Source organism: Micropterus salmoides, unplaced genomic scaffold (assembly GCF_014851395.1).
Source record: "Micropterus salmoides isolate LMB-PRFRI ecotype aquatic unplaced genomic scaffold, ASM1485139v1 Ms_hic_scaffold_2, whole genome shotgun sequence".
In the NCBI taxonomy this organism is placed as follows: domain Eukaryota; kingdom Metazoa; phylum Chordata; class Actinopteri; order Centrarchiformes; family Centrarchidae; genus Micropterus; species Micropterus salmoides.
Window position 1 is genome coordinate 43,267,372 of NW_024041150.1, and position 20,167 is coordinate 43,287,538.

At 40.4% G+C, this 20,167-nt stretch overlaps 2 protein-coding genes and 1 long non-coding RNA gene across 3 annotated transcripts in view; 2 read left to right on the top strand and 1 right to left on the bottom strand.

The window, feature by feature from the left end:
- Positions 1-4,993, top strand: part of LOC119911612 (immunoglobulin superfamily member 11-like) — a 47,089-nt gene extending 42,096 nt beyond the window's left edge. Inside the window, exons 3-5 of the mRNA XM_038730535.1 lie at positions 2,446-2,799; positions 3,186-3,379; positions 4,665-4,993. Of these exons, the coding sequence (XP_038586463.1) occupies positions 2,446-2,799; positions 3,186-3,370 (539 nt within the window). The 3' untranslated portion in view covers positions 3,371-3,379; positions 4,665-4,993. The remainder of the gene's footprint in view (positions 1-2,445; positions 2,800-3,185; positions 3,380-4,664) is intronic.
- LOC119911602 (coxsackievirus and adenovirus receptor homolog) overlaps positions 1-20,167 on the top strand; it is a gene marked incomplete in the record, with an annotated part of 454,111 nt that overhangs the window by 416,069 nt on the left and 17,875 nt on the right.
- LOC119911670 lies at positions 833-17,294 on the bottom strand. Its single transcript, XR_005445952.1, has 3 exons — positions 17,104-17,294; positions 3,785-3,787; positions 833-845 (listed from the first exon to the last, which is right to left on the bottom strand). It is a non-coding gene; the product is annotated as an uncharacterized LOC119911670 (long non-coding RNA).

The following is a 20,167-nucleotide window of genomic DNA, read 5'->3' on the forward strand; positions in this document are numbered from 1 at the left end:
CTCTCATAACAACGGCTAATAAATAATATCAAGTAACTTTAAACAAATATCTAATTACCTAAATGACCAAAAACACATATTTTGTGTAAACTACAACAAAATGGTGAACCATCCTTCTTTAAAATACAACACACACTTCATTTCTTCACATAAAGATGTATTTAACAAGATAAAGATATTTCCCATTATTTTATTATTTTAAACAAAATCTAGAAATTGACAGGTATCAGAAAATAATGGTTTTAAAGGAAAAGTGATGAGCAGGTAGATGATTGATTAATTATGGGTTATTATGCAATTATCTTCTGTTCAATGATCTTTGAGAAATGTGTAAAACCTCCTGTTTGAGGTTTAAGTGCATTTTCATTATTCATACAATGTGTTTTATATCAAAGTGTGCTGTCTGTATAATGAGCTCAACACTTGACCCAGAGCTTTGTTTTAAAGAGAGAGAACATTTTCTCTAAAGGTGAAAAATGTAAGTCCGATTTTTGAAATCCTTCAAATCTCTTGTGAAAACATTACTCATGAGGACAAATTCTTTTGGTCCTTGAAATGGGTTTACCAAAGTCTTAGGGTCAGTAGAGAATTCATAATACATGTATGAAGTGTTGAGACTGAGCTGAAATAAAATAGGTCTGAATAATACCTTTAAACTACATACCAAGCTTTAGGGGATGTGTGCAAATGAAAAAGTAGCAGGTTTTTCTTCCAAACCAAACTTATAACAATATTAATGTTTTTTTTTTGCAAACCAAATATTTTATATGTATTTAAAGACACAGAAAAACTCTTTTTATTCACCATATTTACAGAATGTGTATTTTCATGTTTCAGTTTCTGAACTATCGTGCCATGCTGCAAAACAGTTTCTGTCCAGAGAAGATCTCTGTATCTACAGTTTTTCATGTGTGCTACCTGTCCATCCCAAACAGCAGCGAATCACACCTGAGCTGTGGGGAAACTCTCTCTTCCATTTCAAAAACTCCAGCAACTTTACATTAACAAATATAAATAAATAAAATGACATGAAAGACAAAGTGTCCTCTGTGCAGAACATTATGATAAAATAGCCAAAAGTCAAAACACATTGATTCATCAACAACCAACAAATTGTGAGAATAGTTTAAGTTATCAAAAGGAGATCACATAGAACAGCCTAAATGCCTTTATTATTTATAAGTGAATCTCAATTTTAAACAAGAACATAACTTTTACGCAGAATAAACCTTTACTAAAGGGACAGCCAGTTTGTCAAAGTTCATGATTAACTTACTGAAACACAAATCAGAACAGATGCAGCATATTTTAGCCAAGATGGTCACATTTAGCTTAGCACTTAGTTAAAAACAGTTTTCCCTAAATGTGTACTTCTTCACCATTTTCTCTGCTTGTCTCTTATTCTTTTTCCTCTCCTGTATATATTTTTATTGTGGACGTTTTCCTTAGCAGACTCTCTCTCTCTCTCTGTGAACTCAGTATTTTCCTTCCGTGAGGTGATGGGGGGGTCCTTAGAGATTTTTAGAGTCTCCATTGGTTAGTTTCACACAAAATAGACAGACGGACAGGACAACCCACCAATTACGAAAGATGAAAGGCCATATTTTCTTCCTCTTAGCTCACTGTGTGAGTCACAGACAAAGAATCTATCGGTTAAAGAAATATCTGAACCATATTTATGTGCTGCGTAATCGCAGAGATATTAATATAAACATCGAGTTGACGTGGCTGCGTGTTCCACAACTTCAGGGGATTGTAGTTCGTACAGTTTACACAGCAACTACTTGGGATAACTTATTATTATAATTATATAGTTGTTGTAACTCATATTTTAAATTCTATTCACAATATATTCATATTATTGATTCAAATATACGTTTACCACTTTAGAATTTGACTCTGTAGGCTGCTGGATATGTTTGATCTCCTGCTTGTTCATAACTCAACAATGTCAATGTTCTGCAAAAACAGCTAAAGCTCAGTCAGTTTTCTATACTTAATGAAGCTGCCCAATAGGCAGGTCTCTAGACCAGCTGACTCTGTGGTAAAGTACTGCTCTGTTTATTCTCTTTTTATTAATATCTTCTCGATTTGTTGTTACTCAGTTTTTTGCTTCATCTCTCTCCAGCAATATACAAATTTCCTCAACAGTCCCAAGCAGAAAGCAGATGAGAGTAAAATGTCTCCTGTCTGATGGTGCGGAGGACGACTTGACTGACAGCTGTAGAAATGAGCAACATGAAGTCAGCGTGCAGCTGCAGCAGAGGAGTTAGTCTCTCCTTTCTGCAGCTGGGACTCAAGTTGTCTGAGAACAGGGTTTGAAATGCTGCTGAGTTCACATGTGCTGTTTTATAGAGACCTGATCTCTGCTGCTTCCATCAAAAGATGTTTGAACAACAGGAAACATTACAAGTCCTGACTGGAGGCTTTTCTCTTTCTGTTCAGAGACACAGGAGGTGACAGTGAAGGTTGGAGAGGACGCCACTCTTCAGTGTCAGAGTCACGGAGGTGCTGACATCTCACTGATAGAGTGGAGCAGAACTGACCTGAAGCCAGATGATGGTTTTGTCTTCTTATTCAGTAACGACCGCTCATATGAAGAAATCCAGCACCCATATTTTTATGGTCGAGTGGAGCTTCAAGATCCAGAGATGAAGAACGGAGACGCTTCTGTGATTCTGAAGAACGTCAACATCAAGGACACTGGAACATATGAGTGTTTGATTGTAGGGAAAAACTCAAGAGACAGAAAGAGAGACGTATTTGAGTACATCAGCATCATCGAGCTGACAGTGACAGGTGAGCGTGTAGAGCTCAGAGTGTCTCTTTGTCTCTCAGGTGAGCGTGTAGAGCTCAGAGTGTCTCTTTGTCTCTCAGGTGAGCGTGTAGAGCTCAGAGTGTCTCTTTGTCTCTCAGGTGAGTGTGTAGAGCTCAGAGTGTCTCTTTGTCTCTCAGGTGAGTGTGTAGAGCTCAGAGTGTCTCTTTGTCTCTCAGGTGAAGCTGCTTCCTGGTAGTTGAGCTGAGAAACATCACAGATCAGATGTTTGTGTTTTAGAAAGATGTTGCTGATGAGACTTTAGAGGAAACAGCTGCTACGAGTCATGTGATCAAAGTGCAGTAGATAATGTCTGACATTCTGTCCACCTGCTGACAGCTGATACCTCACACCTGTTTCTGCTCTGCAGGTCACACAGCTGGACACATCTGGGAGGGATACGTTGGAGTTGTTTGTTTTCTTTCTCTTCTTCTTGTTGCTGTTGGTGGTTTTATGGTCAATCAAATGATTCAAAGGAGACACAGACCAGAAACAACTCCTGACTCAGAGAGTGCAGAAGACGCCCTAAACCCATCATCATCATCATCAGTCTGACAGATCCAGGTGAGTGTGTAGAGCTCAGAGTGTCTCTTTGTCTCTCAGGCCTGTACCATGAAGCAGGATTTGAGCTTATCCAGGTAACTTCAGGGTTAAACCTGGGTTTTCAGTACCACGATGGTGGTTCACTTACCGGGGTAGATCGTCACGGTAACTTACGCTGAACGGCCACTGTTTAAACCAATAGCTGAGGCTCGATGAAGTCCCGTTCCAGGATAGTAACCGTTGCTGCGGTGTGTTATTTGCCTCCTCTACTGTGATTGGACAGCTGGGTAAAAAGTGACAGTGACGAGTGCAGCGTTTATTCCCAAAATTTAACATTTTTCAGCTCTCGACGACCAGAAAAAAAACGCTCAGCGCCCAGCGTGGAAAAGACGATCGGCGCCTCGTCATGCTGTTGGCTTTTTTTACCAGCTCGTAAAAACGCAGCGCTCTCATTGCTATGAACTGATAAAAGACGCTTTGGTGGACACAGGGCCTTAGGTTGCTAGGATACATAATATCCATGGAGGTGATGCGCTGCAAGTAGGCTACCTAATTTCACTGAATGTAAAAATGTCACCACAAAGTCGGAAAAGATGCTCAACGCCTCGTCACCTTGCTGGCGTTTTTACCATGTTGTAAAAATGCGGCGCTCCCCTTGCAATGAACTGAAAAAAGACGCTACAGCCACTGATGGAAATATGTTTTCATAGTGACTAGAAGTTCTTGAAAGTGAATTGAAATACCACTTATTCAGTGCCCGCGGCTTCTAATGCAGAAACACTGACACAGAGCTGAAAGAATAAAATGACAAATCAACTCATTCACATTTTACACACGTTAACTTCGGCATTCACTCCGTCTTCCTGCACGTGGCAGCTGCAGCTGTGCTGCTTTAAGCCTGAATTATATCAGGCCTACGTATTTCTATGATATCACAGTTTTTTCCAGTGCTCTTGGTTTGCAAAAGGGGGTGGTGATGGCGCATAGATAAGATGCTTGCCTTTGGTGTGGGAGACTTGGGTTCGATTCCCACTGTGATCCATCCACCAAGACACTTCACCCCTAGTTGCTCCAGAGGCGTGCGACCTCTGACATGTATAGCAATTGTAAGTCTTTTTGGATAAAAGCGTCAGCTAAATGAATAAATGTAAAATTTGACGCTCCGCTGCCAGTGAACTTGTTCATGTCTGTGATTGGTCAGCTGCTGCTAAAATCGCCTCTTTTTTTGTGAACGTGCTCTGGACTGGATTGGGAAACCCTGGGTTGACTTGCTGATTTAACCGTTTAGCCTGTTTCTGCTCTGCAGGTCACACAGCTGGAGACAAGGAGGGAGGAAGCAAGGAGGAAGATGTTTCACAGACAGGTGGTGTGCTCGCTGTTGTTGATGTTTGTTTTATGATCTTTAGAAAACATAAAGGATGCACAGAGCATAATTCAAGAGAAAATTCTGTAATAATGTTTATGCCTCAAATAACCAGCCGTATGCACGTGTGCCTGCTCAGCTTTCCTGGATGGAGCTTAAATAACATAACTATGTATATATGTACTCAGGGATGAGTAGTATTAAACTTTAAACTTATTTGAAATTCAAAATAGGATATTGCACATTTTTATTTATATGGTCAACGAGAATATTTTTGAGGACTACATTTGTGTTCCCTCAGAATACTTTTCTTCATCCTCTATTTCTGCTCAGCTGCTCTCAGTGCAACGTCCCAGTGTGGGTCAGCTCATTTAATTTTACTCTGACCTGTTCATTAAGCTGATATAGTACCTCTACTCAATAGTCATGGTCATGTAATTGGTGAAAGTGACTTTAAACTCAAACAGAGCTTGAAGTGGGCCGGTTCTCACCTGTACTTCTACTTTCACTCTTTGGCGTATCGTGATTTGTCTTGCACTTTTAACAAGCCCCATCTGTTTTTAGCTTGCAGTGCAGCTCTCTCACTTAAAATGAGGGTATTTGTTATTTTATTTTTAAATACAGTTTGATGTATCTTTGCCCATCCCTGTACTTACTGTTTGTATATGAAGCACTTATGAATTGATCAGAAATGTGAATAGTTCTTTATTGTGTTTGTGTTTAAGTTTGTTGACTTTGTCTCAAAAGAAAAGAAGGTAAGACGGAGGGTCCGTACACGAAGTATAATTCATCTGCAGTTGTTCACATTGTTTGATGAAAACAGCTGAAATACCCCCTAAACTAAAATTTTTCATCAAACAATGTGAACAACTGCAGAATAATTATACTTTGTGCATGGACCATGGAGTCTTAAAATTTAATCTGGCCTTTAAAACACAATATAAGCAAATTAAAACTGCTTTCAAAATGTTACTAAAGTCAAAGTACACAAGTCTTAGGTAAGTGTATCTTATTTACATAATGTTGACAGTTTATTTTATATCAATGCTTCATGTTGTAGCTGTAAAATATTAATCTGCAGAGTAGCCTGTTAATACTCTGTACATGTTTTTATTTCAATGTATTTTTTAATTAACAATGTAAATGTCATTTTTTATACCAAATTCTGTGAGCAATAAAGTTTCACTGAATTAATGGTCATTCTGATGATCACAGTTCTCTGTCTCTACAAAGCAGCTGCATGTGAACTCCTTTTATATCATCAATCCCAGATAAAAACCTTCCTGTTCCTTCAGTCAGCGATTGTCTCCTGAGCAGAGTCTCCACTCGACTGTCATTTAGGGTCTCGTGTCTCAGAGGAGCCATCTTTGATTATTTTTCCTCCTCCTGATCAATAACTGCTGGATCAGGATATTCTGATCAAACTGTTTCAGGAAAACTTATTTTTCTTTGTTTCTCTGATCGAAGTGTAGAAACTTCATCTCATCATTTATTTATTATTTAAACACCTTGTCTGAAATGTCACTTCTGCCTGCTGACTGGTTTTCTCTCAGAGTCGTGTTTATATCTTGCAGTGCAGTTTGTGTGAACAGGGTCAGTGTGGTTTGGTGGAGAAAAGAGTTGCATGTACTTCTTCTTCTGTCATGTTTGCTGGTTGTCACAGAGACGCCACAGAACAAGACCAGAGGAAGTTAACGAGATCCTGTGAAAACAGAATGCAGAAAGAGGAAGCAGCTCTCAGCCTCCAGCAGGAACGGAATATTTTAATAAAAATATGCATTTTCTTAGTATTTCTGACCATTTCATAAACAAAATATATCCACATCCTGGTATTTTGAGTGTATTAATAAATATTATAACATTTGATAAAAATATTGCTAGTATGATACTATATTTGCAGGGCACACTTTATTTGGATAATTTGCTGACAGCTAGTTTATTCAGAGAGAGAGAGATTCAGCTGTTTCACTAATAAAACATTTTCTGATATTAGCCTGCACCACTTGGGTTAAGGTTTGATTAGTGCGAATGTTTTTAAATGTATTATAATTTCAGATAATAGTAAAGGCTACTATAGCTTACCATTAGTAGCCTATAATATTAATTCCAGTTGGAAAAAACTGCAGTTTAATTTTTGTGGGTTTCTTCAGTTATTATTGTGCACAAAACATGCTCTACTTGGTGGTCCACTAACAAGGTCCATGCCAATTTGAGGTAGAACAAGATAGTTTATTTGGATAATGAGAAGTATTTATGATGAAGGGGGTTTTGTTAAGGGTTTGGTGGTGTTGAGTGATTAGGAGCGAGCCTGTTTTATGATGTCAATAGCAGTGTGGTTGTCTGTGTGTACCAGAATGACTTGGACCTCGTGCCCCGAAAGAATGGCAGCGGTGATAATCGGGTACGGTTCGTAAGGGCGAAGGAGGCGGGGGTGGGGGTGTTGAGGACGGGTCTGGCGGTTGCTCGGATGACAACCATCTGCCTCTGTGGCCGACAAAACCTGTGAGAGTTCTGCATTTGTGTAAGGTGGTGTCTTTGGTTTGGGCTATGTGGTTGTCAGATGACTTTCCAAGAAGAAAGGAAGTTGCGTCACAATCTTGCTCATTTTACCAGTGTTGTTGGGTACCGTGTGATCGTGGAGAGACTGCGATGCGGTGGATATTTGCAGTAAGTGGGGAAGAAAGGATCGGCCTTGTGGGCTGATGTGGATGGGGGAGTTTGGGTGTCCAATGAAGAGAGAGAGATAGGTGCTTGGTATGACAAAGGGGGGATAGTTTGGAATGTGAGCTTGGGAGGGAAGTGGATAAAATACCTTGCGGCTGCTCTGCAACCTGAACGTTGGGCAGACTGTGTGAAAACAGACTGTTCCGAAAAGTGCTCAATGAAAGAAATCCAGGTGTATGGACAACACCTGGGAAGTGCTGGGAAGTGCTGGTAATGGCAGACTGGACCAACGTCGCGTTCGCCAGCGAAATGGTTGAGGTTGGTGTCACGCGGGTGGGTTACATGGAGCTTGGAATTCGGGACTGAGGATGAGGCTTTTGGTGCTTGGCGTGGTGGAAAGAGAGATGAGTCTTGCCGTTGTAAGTCTTGGTGGTGATATGGCTGGTGCGGTGGATTGGGAAAGGGGAGGAAGGCTGGTGGATGTTAATGAGCAGTTATCGACTTCTTAGCTAGGATCTTAGCTGCTGTATGGGCTTGGCCTGGATGGACTGGAGGTTATGATGGATTGCGCATATTGTTGTCAATTGTCAATCATTCTATTTTTTGTGTCAACTTATGTATTTATTTACACAATATTTTCTTCCGTTGCGATACATCTGGATGACACAACCCAGAGTAATGCACATGTAGATATCTGTTAGATCTCTGTCGTTTCTCTACAAATAGTTGTATAACTTTTCTCTGTTCTTATTTTCCCGCATAACTTGCATTGTCCACTCCATACCTACCTGTACATTTATTTATGTCAACTGTATGGTTGTCTACATGTGGCACCAAGCAAATTCCTCGTGTGTGTAAGACACTACTACAATAAGCTCTTTCTGGGAAAACCTCGATGTCTAGCTGGACCAGAAGTGGAGATGAACGTACTGGTGGTTTAAATGTCTTCGCAGTGTATTTAAGTCGTGGATAAAATCATAGTCTGAGGTATCTGTGCGGCCAGAAACCCTGCTGGGTAGGGTCTTGGGGGCGGCAGGTCCTGGGGGCGGCACCCCCACGAAAGAAATGTGAGGAAATGGCGACGTGAACCTTGCGGCGTAATTCATGAAGTTATGTGCAACCACCCCTCCGCCTTGGTATGGTATGGGCCTTCCCTTGGTTGACTTCCTGAGCAATCGGCCCGTGGGCTGATTGTGCAATGTTTTCTGATAGAAGGGTTGGTGGTTTGGGGATGATGGGAGGTGGAGCCACGGCAGGGCGTAGCCTTGGAAAGATGGGCAGGTTGTGTGGGTGAGGATGAGAATACCTATATGCGGGGTTCGGAGTTTTGCACTACGGCATGTGGCCTGGAAAGCAAGAGGACGTGATATGTGAACCTGATGCCACTGAACCGCAGAGCCAAATCCAATGGTGGTCGTCGTACTCGTCCCTGCAGTTTGGAAAGACTGAGCGTGTTGTATCATGTGAACAACGAAGGTAAATGCTGCGACTGTAAGCTCCCTATAACTTGGAGGGGAGGGATTCCTAACTGGATTATACCGTGGGGTGTAAGGAGCTCCCCAGGACTGTTGTGTGGTGTTAATAGATGGCAAAAGAGAAGCGCGAGGTTGTGATACTTAGCTGAGCTGCAAGGCTGCAAGGCTGAAGTGTGTGGACGGGGGGAACGGCGCAGTTAAGGTGAATTGCTGGTGATCGTGAGACTGACGACATGTGGGGCGGGAAGAACAAGGGTGGGGGTTGCTGAAGGACTAGATGGCTTCACATTACAAAGAGGTTGCAAACAATGGTTTAATCAACATTCTAATGCAATTGTCAGGCCTAAAACCCTGCAGTTTTACATTTGAAGAAAAACACTGAAACACTGGAATACATTAAGTTTGTTGTAACTTTTTAAAACAGTCCTCATAAATGACAAGCAGAATAAAACAAAACATAGCAGCAGTCCTATAGTTTGTCTGCTCGTTTGGCTTAAGTGCTGTAAAATAAAGACACTTATAACAGCCTACTGTGGAAACATTGCTGTTTATAAATTGCAGTCACATTTTGGCTGCTTTCCGTGATTAGCAGTTGATTCCATTTTTATTGTCAAAGTCCGTGATGTTGCCCACGTTTACTGCATCGTAGAAATCATCGGTCATAATTCATTAAGTGAAAAAAGTGAACACACCCTTTATTTATTTGTGATGAAACGACAAGTCATCATGCACTATGCTCCATCACACTGTGTACATGTGTACATGTATGTGTATGTGCACCTGTATATCATATCCACCATCAACATGTACACAATGAGAATAATAGTTTACTCTTGCATCCTTTGCACTCTGATCACTGCACTATTTGTCAATATGTCTATATTGTTTTGTTCATAGTGTTTATATTAGTGTTGTCTATACTGTAGTTTGTGTCCGATTTTATTTTATTATTGTATAAGTAACCACATCGTGAGCAATGTACAATCCTGAGTCAAATTCCTCATATGTGTACAGATACCTGGCAATAAAACTGATTCTGATCATCTCCTGATTAGACAACCTGCCACATTTACACCAGGACAATATTCCCACTGTGTATTCATCAAGTGTGATTACAAAGTACTGGATTAATATTATAGTCTGTTAGTACTCCAATAAGTAAAAAATATATTTTCTTGTTGTCTCCAATATTGAATTATGATTTGACAAACAAATCAGATTAGGAGATAATGCTGTGATGTTTCAAATTTTTTTAAATACAGGTGTGTTCACTTCTTCACGTTTACCTGATGAAGATCATCTTGGTTGTAACATACATCAGTCACATCTTACTGTGGGCAGGACATACTGTGTGTAACTATTTATTATTAAACATATTAGCAATTTACACAACAGACACTGCTGTCTGTCAGCTCAGTGTCTGCACGGTGGGATGAGACGGGGCTGGCTGCACTACAATTTAATCTGTAGCCTAAATATTAGCTGCTAGTGCCATTTGAAAGCCATACCCTACTACCATGCTGCAGCTTCAGCCGTTATTCTGCAGTTACTCTGAACAAAGAGGTTTCATGGGTAATCTTTTTGGAAGGAGTCACAGGAAACCAAACAGACGTTTTTCTGCAGTTTGAAGCTTAAGTGAAGCTTAAAAACATCTGAAATAAAGAATTATAAAGCAGTAAAGCTTTTTTGTTTTTAGCTGCAGTCTGATATGTCTTCATACTCACTAACTCCTAAAACAGGTTGTAATTTTGAAAATAAATAAAATGTAATAATAAGAAATCTATACTTATTTGTTTATTTTACAAGATCTCACCAATCTAGCAATATTTTGGTGCAGCCTCCTGATTTTGTAATCTTTTCATAAAATAGGTTCTTGCCTGTCTTTACTTTTTGTCAGCACCATCAGACACAAGTAAAATCATTGTGTCTGCACCATAGGTACATAAATATGTTATTAAATGTGTTATTTTGTGTGAAATGGACGGGTGACACAAAGCATCATTCTTTGTACATTATAATGCAAACCAAAATAAATCATTCATTAATTTTTAGGCTGTAGGACACATATAAATATTTAGTAGAAATTATTGAAAGATGCATGTGTTTATTTTTGTGTTGTTTGCACTGTAAACACTGTATGAATAGTTTTTTGGAGGCTATATGTGCTTTTTGGACTTTTACATTATAGGCTTACTTACTTTCACTGTTGTGTTCAAGTTTAATGAAGCTGTGTGTGTAATGTTTTTGGATACTTTGATGTGATATGATAGAAAATCATGTGAACATTTCAACAACATTTCTTTGAGTGTAGGCTAATTGTTTTTTGTGTCTAGCCTTGAACATGTGCATGTGCTATGGTTGGTGTTGGCTATTTCTCTGTGGTTTCTGAGGGTGCACCTATAGCCACCAGCAAACTCTGTTCAGGCTGCTTTAACGGTCAGTCCCAAATGTTTTTATTTTGTAATGTGGATAACTTTCCCCCCAACATAGTTTTGTACCCGTTACATCATCAGATAGGGTTAGTCTAAAACGTTAGTGGTCTGTGGTTTGCGTGAACAGGGCGGCCTTGGATGAAGTCATTCCATGAATGCTTGTGCTAGTCCGCCCTGGCTGAGGAAGTTTACATGGCTAAGATTTAGCAAAAACACAAACACCATGAACTGTATCTGCTGCACCAGATGTGGACCAAAACATCTGGGTAAAACCAAGTTCGCTGAGGCAACACGCCACCCCGTATGTGCATTTGTTTAAGAACCATTCATTTAAAATGTGACAGTGAATAGATCAGCACATTGTTTCTGTGTTTGTTTACTGTTCAAATGGGGAAATTGGGAAAAATTGCATTGCAGATCGTCAATTTAAGGTGTGCGCCCCTGAATGTTCTGTCTCTGCACCTAAAAGTTTTAGTTAGGGGCCACAGTGCTACTGGTGAAAAGGAGCAGCATAAATCTCAGGACACATGGTGTTTCACATGAACGGATGCAGAGTCAACACCGCCCTCTGCTGGGCTCAGAGTGATGCTGCTTCTGTCACCAGGGCTGACTGGGACTGCACTGAGCATGTGCAGCTCTACAACAGCTAAACAACTGATGAACATTTCTGCTACATGCTGCACTTTGTACCGAGACCTGCCTTCAGTGAGGAAGATGCAGGGAACAGCTGAATGGATGCAGAGGGAGGTGGAATGAATCACATATGACTGCTGGCTCGTTCTTAGCTTCACACAACCAACAGTGTGAGTGACTCTGTGAACTTCAGTGTGAGGAGGCTCCTCCTTGTGGTGCAGCTGTGATTTCACTGACAGGATGAAGCAGAAGCCTGCTGAGGATAAACCTGCCGTCCAGCAGTAACCAGCATCAGGGAACAGAAACAGCAACACAGTTCACACTCTCCTCCATCTGCCAAATAACTCCTATGATGATGATGATGATTTATATTATGAGCTCTACTGCAGTAACAAACTGATCAATACATTGTCAGTACTAGGTGTACTACACAAGTATTTAAATAGGCTCAGTAGTATAAAAGTAAAGACTGTTGCCCTCACTCTCACATCCGTCCTTATTAATGCATGTAGGTCCTGTTTGTCTCTGTTTTTTTTCGGAACAACAACAGTGTTTAAGAATGTAATTTCCCCTAGAGGAATTAATAAAGTATGTCTTAAAAAAACATTGGTGACATCCATGTCCCCGAAAATGAATTTACTTACTAAGTGCAATCATGAAGCCTGTGTCAGTGTCACCGCTGTCGACTGCAGCAGTGGACATATATATATATATATATATATATATATATATATATATATATGGTTATTGTTGCTCACGTTTCTAACCCTGAACCAAAAGAGAAAAACAAACTAAACTATCAAGTTTGTTTCCCTTCAGGTGATGAGTGAGTGTGACATCTGATGATGTCACACTACAGGTGAGAAGGTGTCTCTGTGTAACACGAGGAAAGTGACAAACAGCAGCAGCTTCCGAAACAGATCTAAAGTTCAATAATTATGAATAGCAGCAGCCAAACCAGAGCCCAGCAACATCCAGACAGTAAACAAAGAAGGAAAGAGCAGAAGATGGAGGAACAGCAGCTCTGTTCTCTTTATTCTTCATCTTTATTGGTCTGTCTGCTTCATGAGCAGCAGGTGGCGCTCAAACACAGTCTGACTCTTCAACAAAACCTCTGGACATCCACCTTCACTCCTGCATCTCTGAACGTTTTCAATCATATCAGAAGTATTTAAAAAAAGTCACACACACCTTCACTGAACTTGAACATACACTACAACAATGAAATTGATTACAGTGTTCACTCACTGGTGTCCAGAAAGCAAACAGCACAAAAATAAAAACATTTATCTTTCAATAATGTATACAAAATATATTTTAAGGTTTATCTATCCTATAAAGAAAATGAGTGGTTATTACCCAGAGCCTGGTGTTTACTCTGGGTGTGTCTGTCTGTCTGTCTGTTCAGGTGAGGAGCGCAGAGAAACCCAGTGGAGCCAAGCGAATACAAGCTTAGACTAAACAACTCTGTAATGTACACATACTGAACATCCTGAAATTAGGGATGCAAGCAACAACTTTCAAGCTAATGAGGTTTCTTTAGGATTATAATGTGCACATCAAATGCTTAGTAATTATCCAGAAATCCTGTGTAGAAAAAATCGCATTGCTCTCTGGATCATAATCGTAGTCATACTCAACAGATTTTTAGGCACATGTGACCAAATTAGTCGCACTCTGGAGCTCTCGGTAGACTTTGTGCATTTTCACTTTGAAAACCTATTACATGCAACAAGAACAAAAAACATATATATTTATAAATAATACAATAAAGGAAAGGGACTGACTTATGAGGATTACCGACTGATGCAGCTAGACAGCTACACAGTTAACGAGTAACGTACATTTATGTCACTTGTTTTCATTAACGGCCAAAATTAACACCAAAGTCCTGCTGAAGGTTTAACTGTGTGCACACTTGACAAAGAAACATCAGTTTGTCACAGTTAGAGATGTTTTTCGTTCACTTTCAGCGTCATACACCATCATGCATCTGGAGCTCTTTGAGGTCAGAAGTCAGATAGTAATAGTTTTTATTGCGGCGTATACCAGTAAAACAAACAGACCAGACCCACCAAAACAACTAAAACGCCACAGCAGGCTGAAACATGAGGATTTACACTGAAGACGCGTCACGCTGAACCATCGTACATATTGAGTCTCTTTATTACGCTATTTCACATACATAGAAAACCAATCACTTACTTTGAGTGATGCATGTTGTAAGCAGTGCAAAAGGTACCTCAGAGACATCAGTGAAAGTAATGATGACGACGATGGTAACGGTCAACAGAAAGTTCTTCCCCATGCTCACCCTGCAGCCATGATCAACCCAAGCTTCCTCACAGGTGAGCACACACACATTAATACAGACACCACGCCCCCGGTCACACCCACAGTAACTGATGACGTCACGATGCGCGTGCATGTACACTACAGCGCAAAGAAAACAGAGGAAACCCAATAAAAACCCAAACAAACCCAGTGTATGGCTCCTACAGTTTTTGACCCCCATAATCTTCACAGCTGTCTGTACCTGATGGGTGACCTGGGATTGGGACTGTCAGGTTAACACCTTACTCTGTTGAAGTCTGGAGCAGAGACTATCAACGTGGGCCTCCCAGCTGAGTGCATTGTCAGTATGTAAACCTGAGTGATGGGTACGCAGTTGATAACTACAGGCCCGGGGTCACCTGCAGCCTTTGGGTCAAACACCATCTCCTCAGTCTTGGTCACATTTAGCACACAGATGGTTGTTTTCACACCACTGGACACATTCCTGGGTTCCTGTACTATAAGCTGCTGGACTTCTGTCCTTGTGCATAAGGCCAATCTGGCTCAGAGAGAGCATTGTTTACTCTGACCTGTTGAGTATGGTTTGTTAAAAAAAGTATAAAATACCAGTTGAGACTAAAAGACTCAACATGTTTTTATGGTGGAGTCATGGATTCTGACTTTAACATGGGGGGAATAACTTTTTCACACAGGGCCATGCAAGTTTTTTCCCCTTAATAATAAAAACTCTCATTTAAAAACTGCGTTTTGTGTTTACTTGTGTTATCTTTGTCTAATATTTCCTTTTGTTTGATGATCTGAAACTTTTTAGTGTGACAAAGATGCAAAAATATCAGAAAGAGGGGAAACACAAGGCTATATGTGTTCCTGGAAGTGTTATGACTTTCATGACAGTCAACCACTTCCTGCACAGACAGTTGCTAGGCAGCGATTGACTGACTCAGGGTAACATCACATAGTTTATACTTGTGCAGCACAGACAGAGCAGAGTGACAGAAGGACATGTCCTCCTCTCTCATGGATAAGTTTGTATTCCTGTTGACCCTTCTGTCTCCAGCAGCTTCTGGTAAAGACGAGCTTTTATTGTGAATAGATGCATGTAGGCAGGAAAGACTTTTAATAAGTGTTATAACATAATGTCATCTTGTTGCAGAAAATGTTCATGTGTTTGTAACAGGGCTGGGCGACATGTTGAATATATTACACATTAGTTAGTGTGCTATTTAGCATATCGTCATGGTCGAGTTTCAGTGGTTCCACTGGTCGCTGCTGATGAGGTTGAACAGCGGTGACAAGATAACGTCAGCTTAGCAGCTAAAAGTCACTATGATACTTTAGGTGTTTTTGCTGTGGGGGGAGGAGAAAACCCCAAGAGAAAATGCGGTCAAACATCTGATCACTGTCCTTTCTCTTCTGCAGCTTTGTGCTCTGAAACGTGTTGATTATCTCTCTGGTTTTATACTGTTTTAATGACTCGAGCCTGATGTGTAGCTGCTGTGAAAAGGAGTAGAAAGGGAAATGTCTCTGCTTTGATGTGTTCACTCTGAATGGTTTCTAAGTATTAAGAGGAAGCTTTGACAAGAGCTGGTTGAATTCTACAAAAGCTAAGGAAAAGTGCTTCTTTCTTATTGTCCTCTTCTTTATTGAATGTTGAATTCATCTCTTACAAAGATCTTCAGCCAGAACTAAAGAGCATAAAATGACAGAATAATAGAAAATGACACAACTTTAAACAAAGTTTACTGTTTTATGTACTTAACTATTCTTCAGACCATATAGTGCTTCAATATAATGTTTGGTTTCTATCTGAAATGTGATACGCCTCATTGTGTTTTCTTTTTAGAGCATTTGCACTTATGAATGTAATATTTACCATATAAAAATAACCCCTCACTACCAGGAAAGACTTTCTTTCACAACAAACCTGCTGGACTATTTCACACACGGTTTCTTCCTCTGTCCACGTGGAGACATCTCATTGACATAATGCATTCCTCAGCCCTTTATCCTAACCTTAACCTAAATGTAACATGATTGCTAAAACCACAGCTTAACCCTCATAGAACGTGGGGACACCACAGGTAGAGATGCTACAGTCAAAGTATGAAAGTATTATAGCAACAACACTCATAGGGCAGTAAAATGTTCCTGTCAGTGTTTCACTATCTGACGTTTCTGGATTAATATTCTGCTGCATTAAAGTGAATGTTGCATTTTATTTTATAATCTGTTGGTTGTTTAATCTACAGCAATGCATCATGGTCTATAAGATGATCATGTTTACACGATTTGAGAACAAACAGTTTGTTATTTTAGACAATATGTGTATATTGGGATATTATTTATATGCCATATCACCCAGCATTAGTTTGTAAGATAATCTCTTTATTTACAGCCCCACACAAAACAAAAAGCTTTAAAAGAAAGCTGTTTTTAAAGTGTCAAATTTCCTAAGAATCTGTGACTACACCCTATGACGGTCTACTGTAATTCAGACACAGATTGTCTCCTGAGCAGAGTCTCCACTCGACTGTCACATGTCACATGTTTCCTGGTTGCTAGAGAGACATGACCACGATGTAATTTCTCCTCAGTTGTGACTAATTATTGAATGTTCCCATGATCTCAGGTGTGAAGAGGCCTTCTGTTTAAACAAAGATGTTCTCACTGTATCGTCCTGTGGAGTCCTTTTGAAATGTAATTACTTTTTCTCTCTGGATGTTTTTATTGTTTTTAGATGTTGTACGAGTGAAACCTGGAGATGATGTCACTCTGCCATGTCAGGCTGGAGATGTCTTCATCAGAGCTGTAGAGTGGAGCAGACCTGACCTGGAGCCAGACTACGTCCTCTTTTACAGAGATGGACTCTCAGATCCAACCCACCAGCATCCATCCTTTAAGGACCGGGTGCAGCTGGTGGACAGAGAGCTGAAGGACGGAGACGTGTCTTTAATTCTGAAGAACGTGAGCAGCAACGACGCTGGAACATACGAGTGTCGAGTTGCAACAGGAGGTTCAAGACTCAAGAGAATCAACATTGAGACTCCACCAATCAGAATCTACCAGTTGGAGGTTTCAGGTGAGTTTGTGGAGGTCTGTGTGCCATGTTGTAGCTGCACTTTATTCCATGTTGATTCTGAGAGTCAAACATGAGGAATATAGAAGATATAGAAGAGCAAATGGAGGCTGTTCCACTGTTCACTCATTTCCTGACTAATATGCACTTTGATCTTCAGGGTCCAACAGCGGAGACGTCGAGGTGGGAAACTACAGTCTTTACTACAGAAACTACACTCGTAAATATGTTGGACTGGGAGCAGCTTTTGTTGTTTTGGTTTGTTTAGCTGCTGCTGGATTGGTTGTTGGCTGGAAATATAAAAGACACACAGACAAGAAACCAGAACAGTCTGCTGATGATGAAGCAGGGGATGATTGAGTCCTCTGATCTTTTTCCACCACAAGTATCAAACATTCATGATATTTATTCTTTCTGTGGGTGTGAATGTGTAAATCAGGCATTTGCGGCTCTCCACCACGACGGTCTGCTTCTTCAGTGGGAACAAATAATGGTGGAGGGGCTCATGGTAGGGTCTAATGACAAATTGGTCCCAGGGACGGGTCAGAAAGAATCCAATTCAAATATCCAACCTTAGCCGGGGATGGGATGGGAAAGTCCTTGTATATTATACTTAAGTTAAAGTAAAATTACTTAAACCTCTTAAACGGACCTCAGAAGTAAAAAGTAGATCAATTAAAATGTGTTTTGAGTAAAAAATATAAAACAAAAATGTCTAACAGTAAATAAAAGAGCTGTGGACACTGCAGCAGGTGCAACACGCTTCATAAGGCTACATTTAGTAACCTTATACTTAAAGGTTCAGTGTATAAGATTTAGTGGCATCTAGTGATGAGGGTTGTGAATTGCAATCGTCTATCCAGTCAAAGAGCATGGGACAGCTACGGTGGCTGACAAAGCACAAAAGGTGTCTCTTCTGAGACAGCAGAGAGTGGCCAGTCAAGAAATTAGGTTTCTTTAGGTAGATTTATTAAGAAATGATTTCATTAAAATAGGGTTAAATATCTTTACATCTTGTTCTTTTGAACCCACTATTATGCACCGTCAGATCACGTGAGCTAAGTGTAGCGACGCACCCCTAATCTGAGCACCACTTTTCAACACAAAGTGATCCCTTGCATGTCAGTGACTGTGTCTTTGCCTGTTCAAAACACTGCAAAGGTCAATAAATCGTCCAAATGTTCATGTTGTCCGTCTTAAAGGTGTCATGATCATCAGGGGCGGAGTGCCACAATAATTTACTCCACCCCAGGCCACCCTGTTTACGCAAACCAAGCACAGTCAAACAGCACAAAAATAAATACATCTATCTTTCTGATAATTACCACTAATATTTTAATGTTTTCTAGCCTATAAAGAAAATAGAGTTGTACCGGCAGGGATAGGGCACAGAAGCCATTGCCTGGGTTACTACCATTAGGGCCAGATTTAAAGGTTTGCGTGAGTAAAAACGTGTGCAAACTTGATATCAGTGCAAATTAACATGCAAGCCGATCTACTAACGGTGTGCACGCAGAATGCATCTTTCAAAAGTGCAAAATAGCACCTGTTGTTCATTTAGTACTTTTGCCTTAATGATAAATCGGGATGTTAGTAAATTGGGCTCATAGAGCGCCTGTTTCTCGGAGCGTTTTGTCTGCCTGTCTGTTCACATGTGGAGCAGAGAGACCCTGCGGATTGAAGTGAGTACAAGCTTAGACTGCACTGGTGTTCAGCTCTGTCCTGTACACAGACTGCACATCCTGATAGTTACATTATATTTTAGTTTACAGGTGAAAGAACTGGTTGTTAAAACAAAGGAAGGTGATGATTATGGAGGATTAGTGAAGTAAATTAGGGATAGAAACTACAGCTAATGAGGTTTCTTTTAACATTAATGTGCAAATTAAATGCTTAGTAACTATCCAGAAATCCTGTGTAGAAAAAAAGAGATGCATCAATAATTGTTTTATAATCGCATCAAAGCCCTTTGAATCGTAATCACTTCATGAGGTGCCCAGAGATCCACACCCCTAATATTAACGGCAGGCCAGCACCTCCTCAAGCTACCAGGAAATCTCTCGGTGCTCCCAGTGGCCAGTCCGCTAGTGATGATGGTTTTTAACAGTCTGAGGTGTTTGACCCTCAGCTGGAAATCTGAATGGAGGCCACTGTCATCTGACATCGAGTTGATCTGAGAACAGTTCATTCTGTCATACTGTAAGTGAAACAGTCTAGATATTTATACTTCACCTGAACCTGAGATACAACAGCTGAATCTGCTGTCGGCCATGTTTTATATTCTTCATACTCATCTCCCGTCATCATTTATTCCCATCAAAATCAAATCCTTCACACAGGCAACACACCAGCTGTGGTGTAACAGCAACAAAACTCGTTTCTAGTCCAATATGCAACACAATCTAACACTAGCAGCTCCAGTGAGCTGTTACTGTGAGTGAAGAAAGACAACAATGATTAGTAATCAATGGTTTTATTTTAAAGTGTGGAAGAGGAACGTCTGACACAGGAAGGACCACTCAGTCTGTAAGGGAACAAGAACAAACAGCTTGTCAGAGGCAAAGAAACGTTCATTCAGCCAGTATTACAGTGTGCGAAGCTAAATAGAAAATAAAGAGATGGTTATTAAACGTGGCACATTGATTGCAACATATACTGTAGCCTGTGAACACGTGACGTGATGCATCTTTGTCCTGGTGAGATGATTGTATCAGAAAATATAGTTACACAAGGACAGCAAATTGTATTTTCCATTAACTTTATGAAAACGTGCAGCGCTGCAGGTCGTGTAGTTTCCCTATCGTGGCTCTAGTCTGACACCTAGTGGTGGACAAGTTAATTGTGGCTTGTGTGGGTGGATTTATGGGTGAA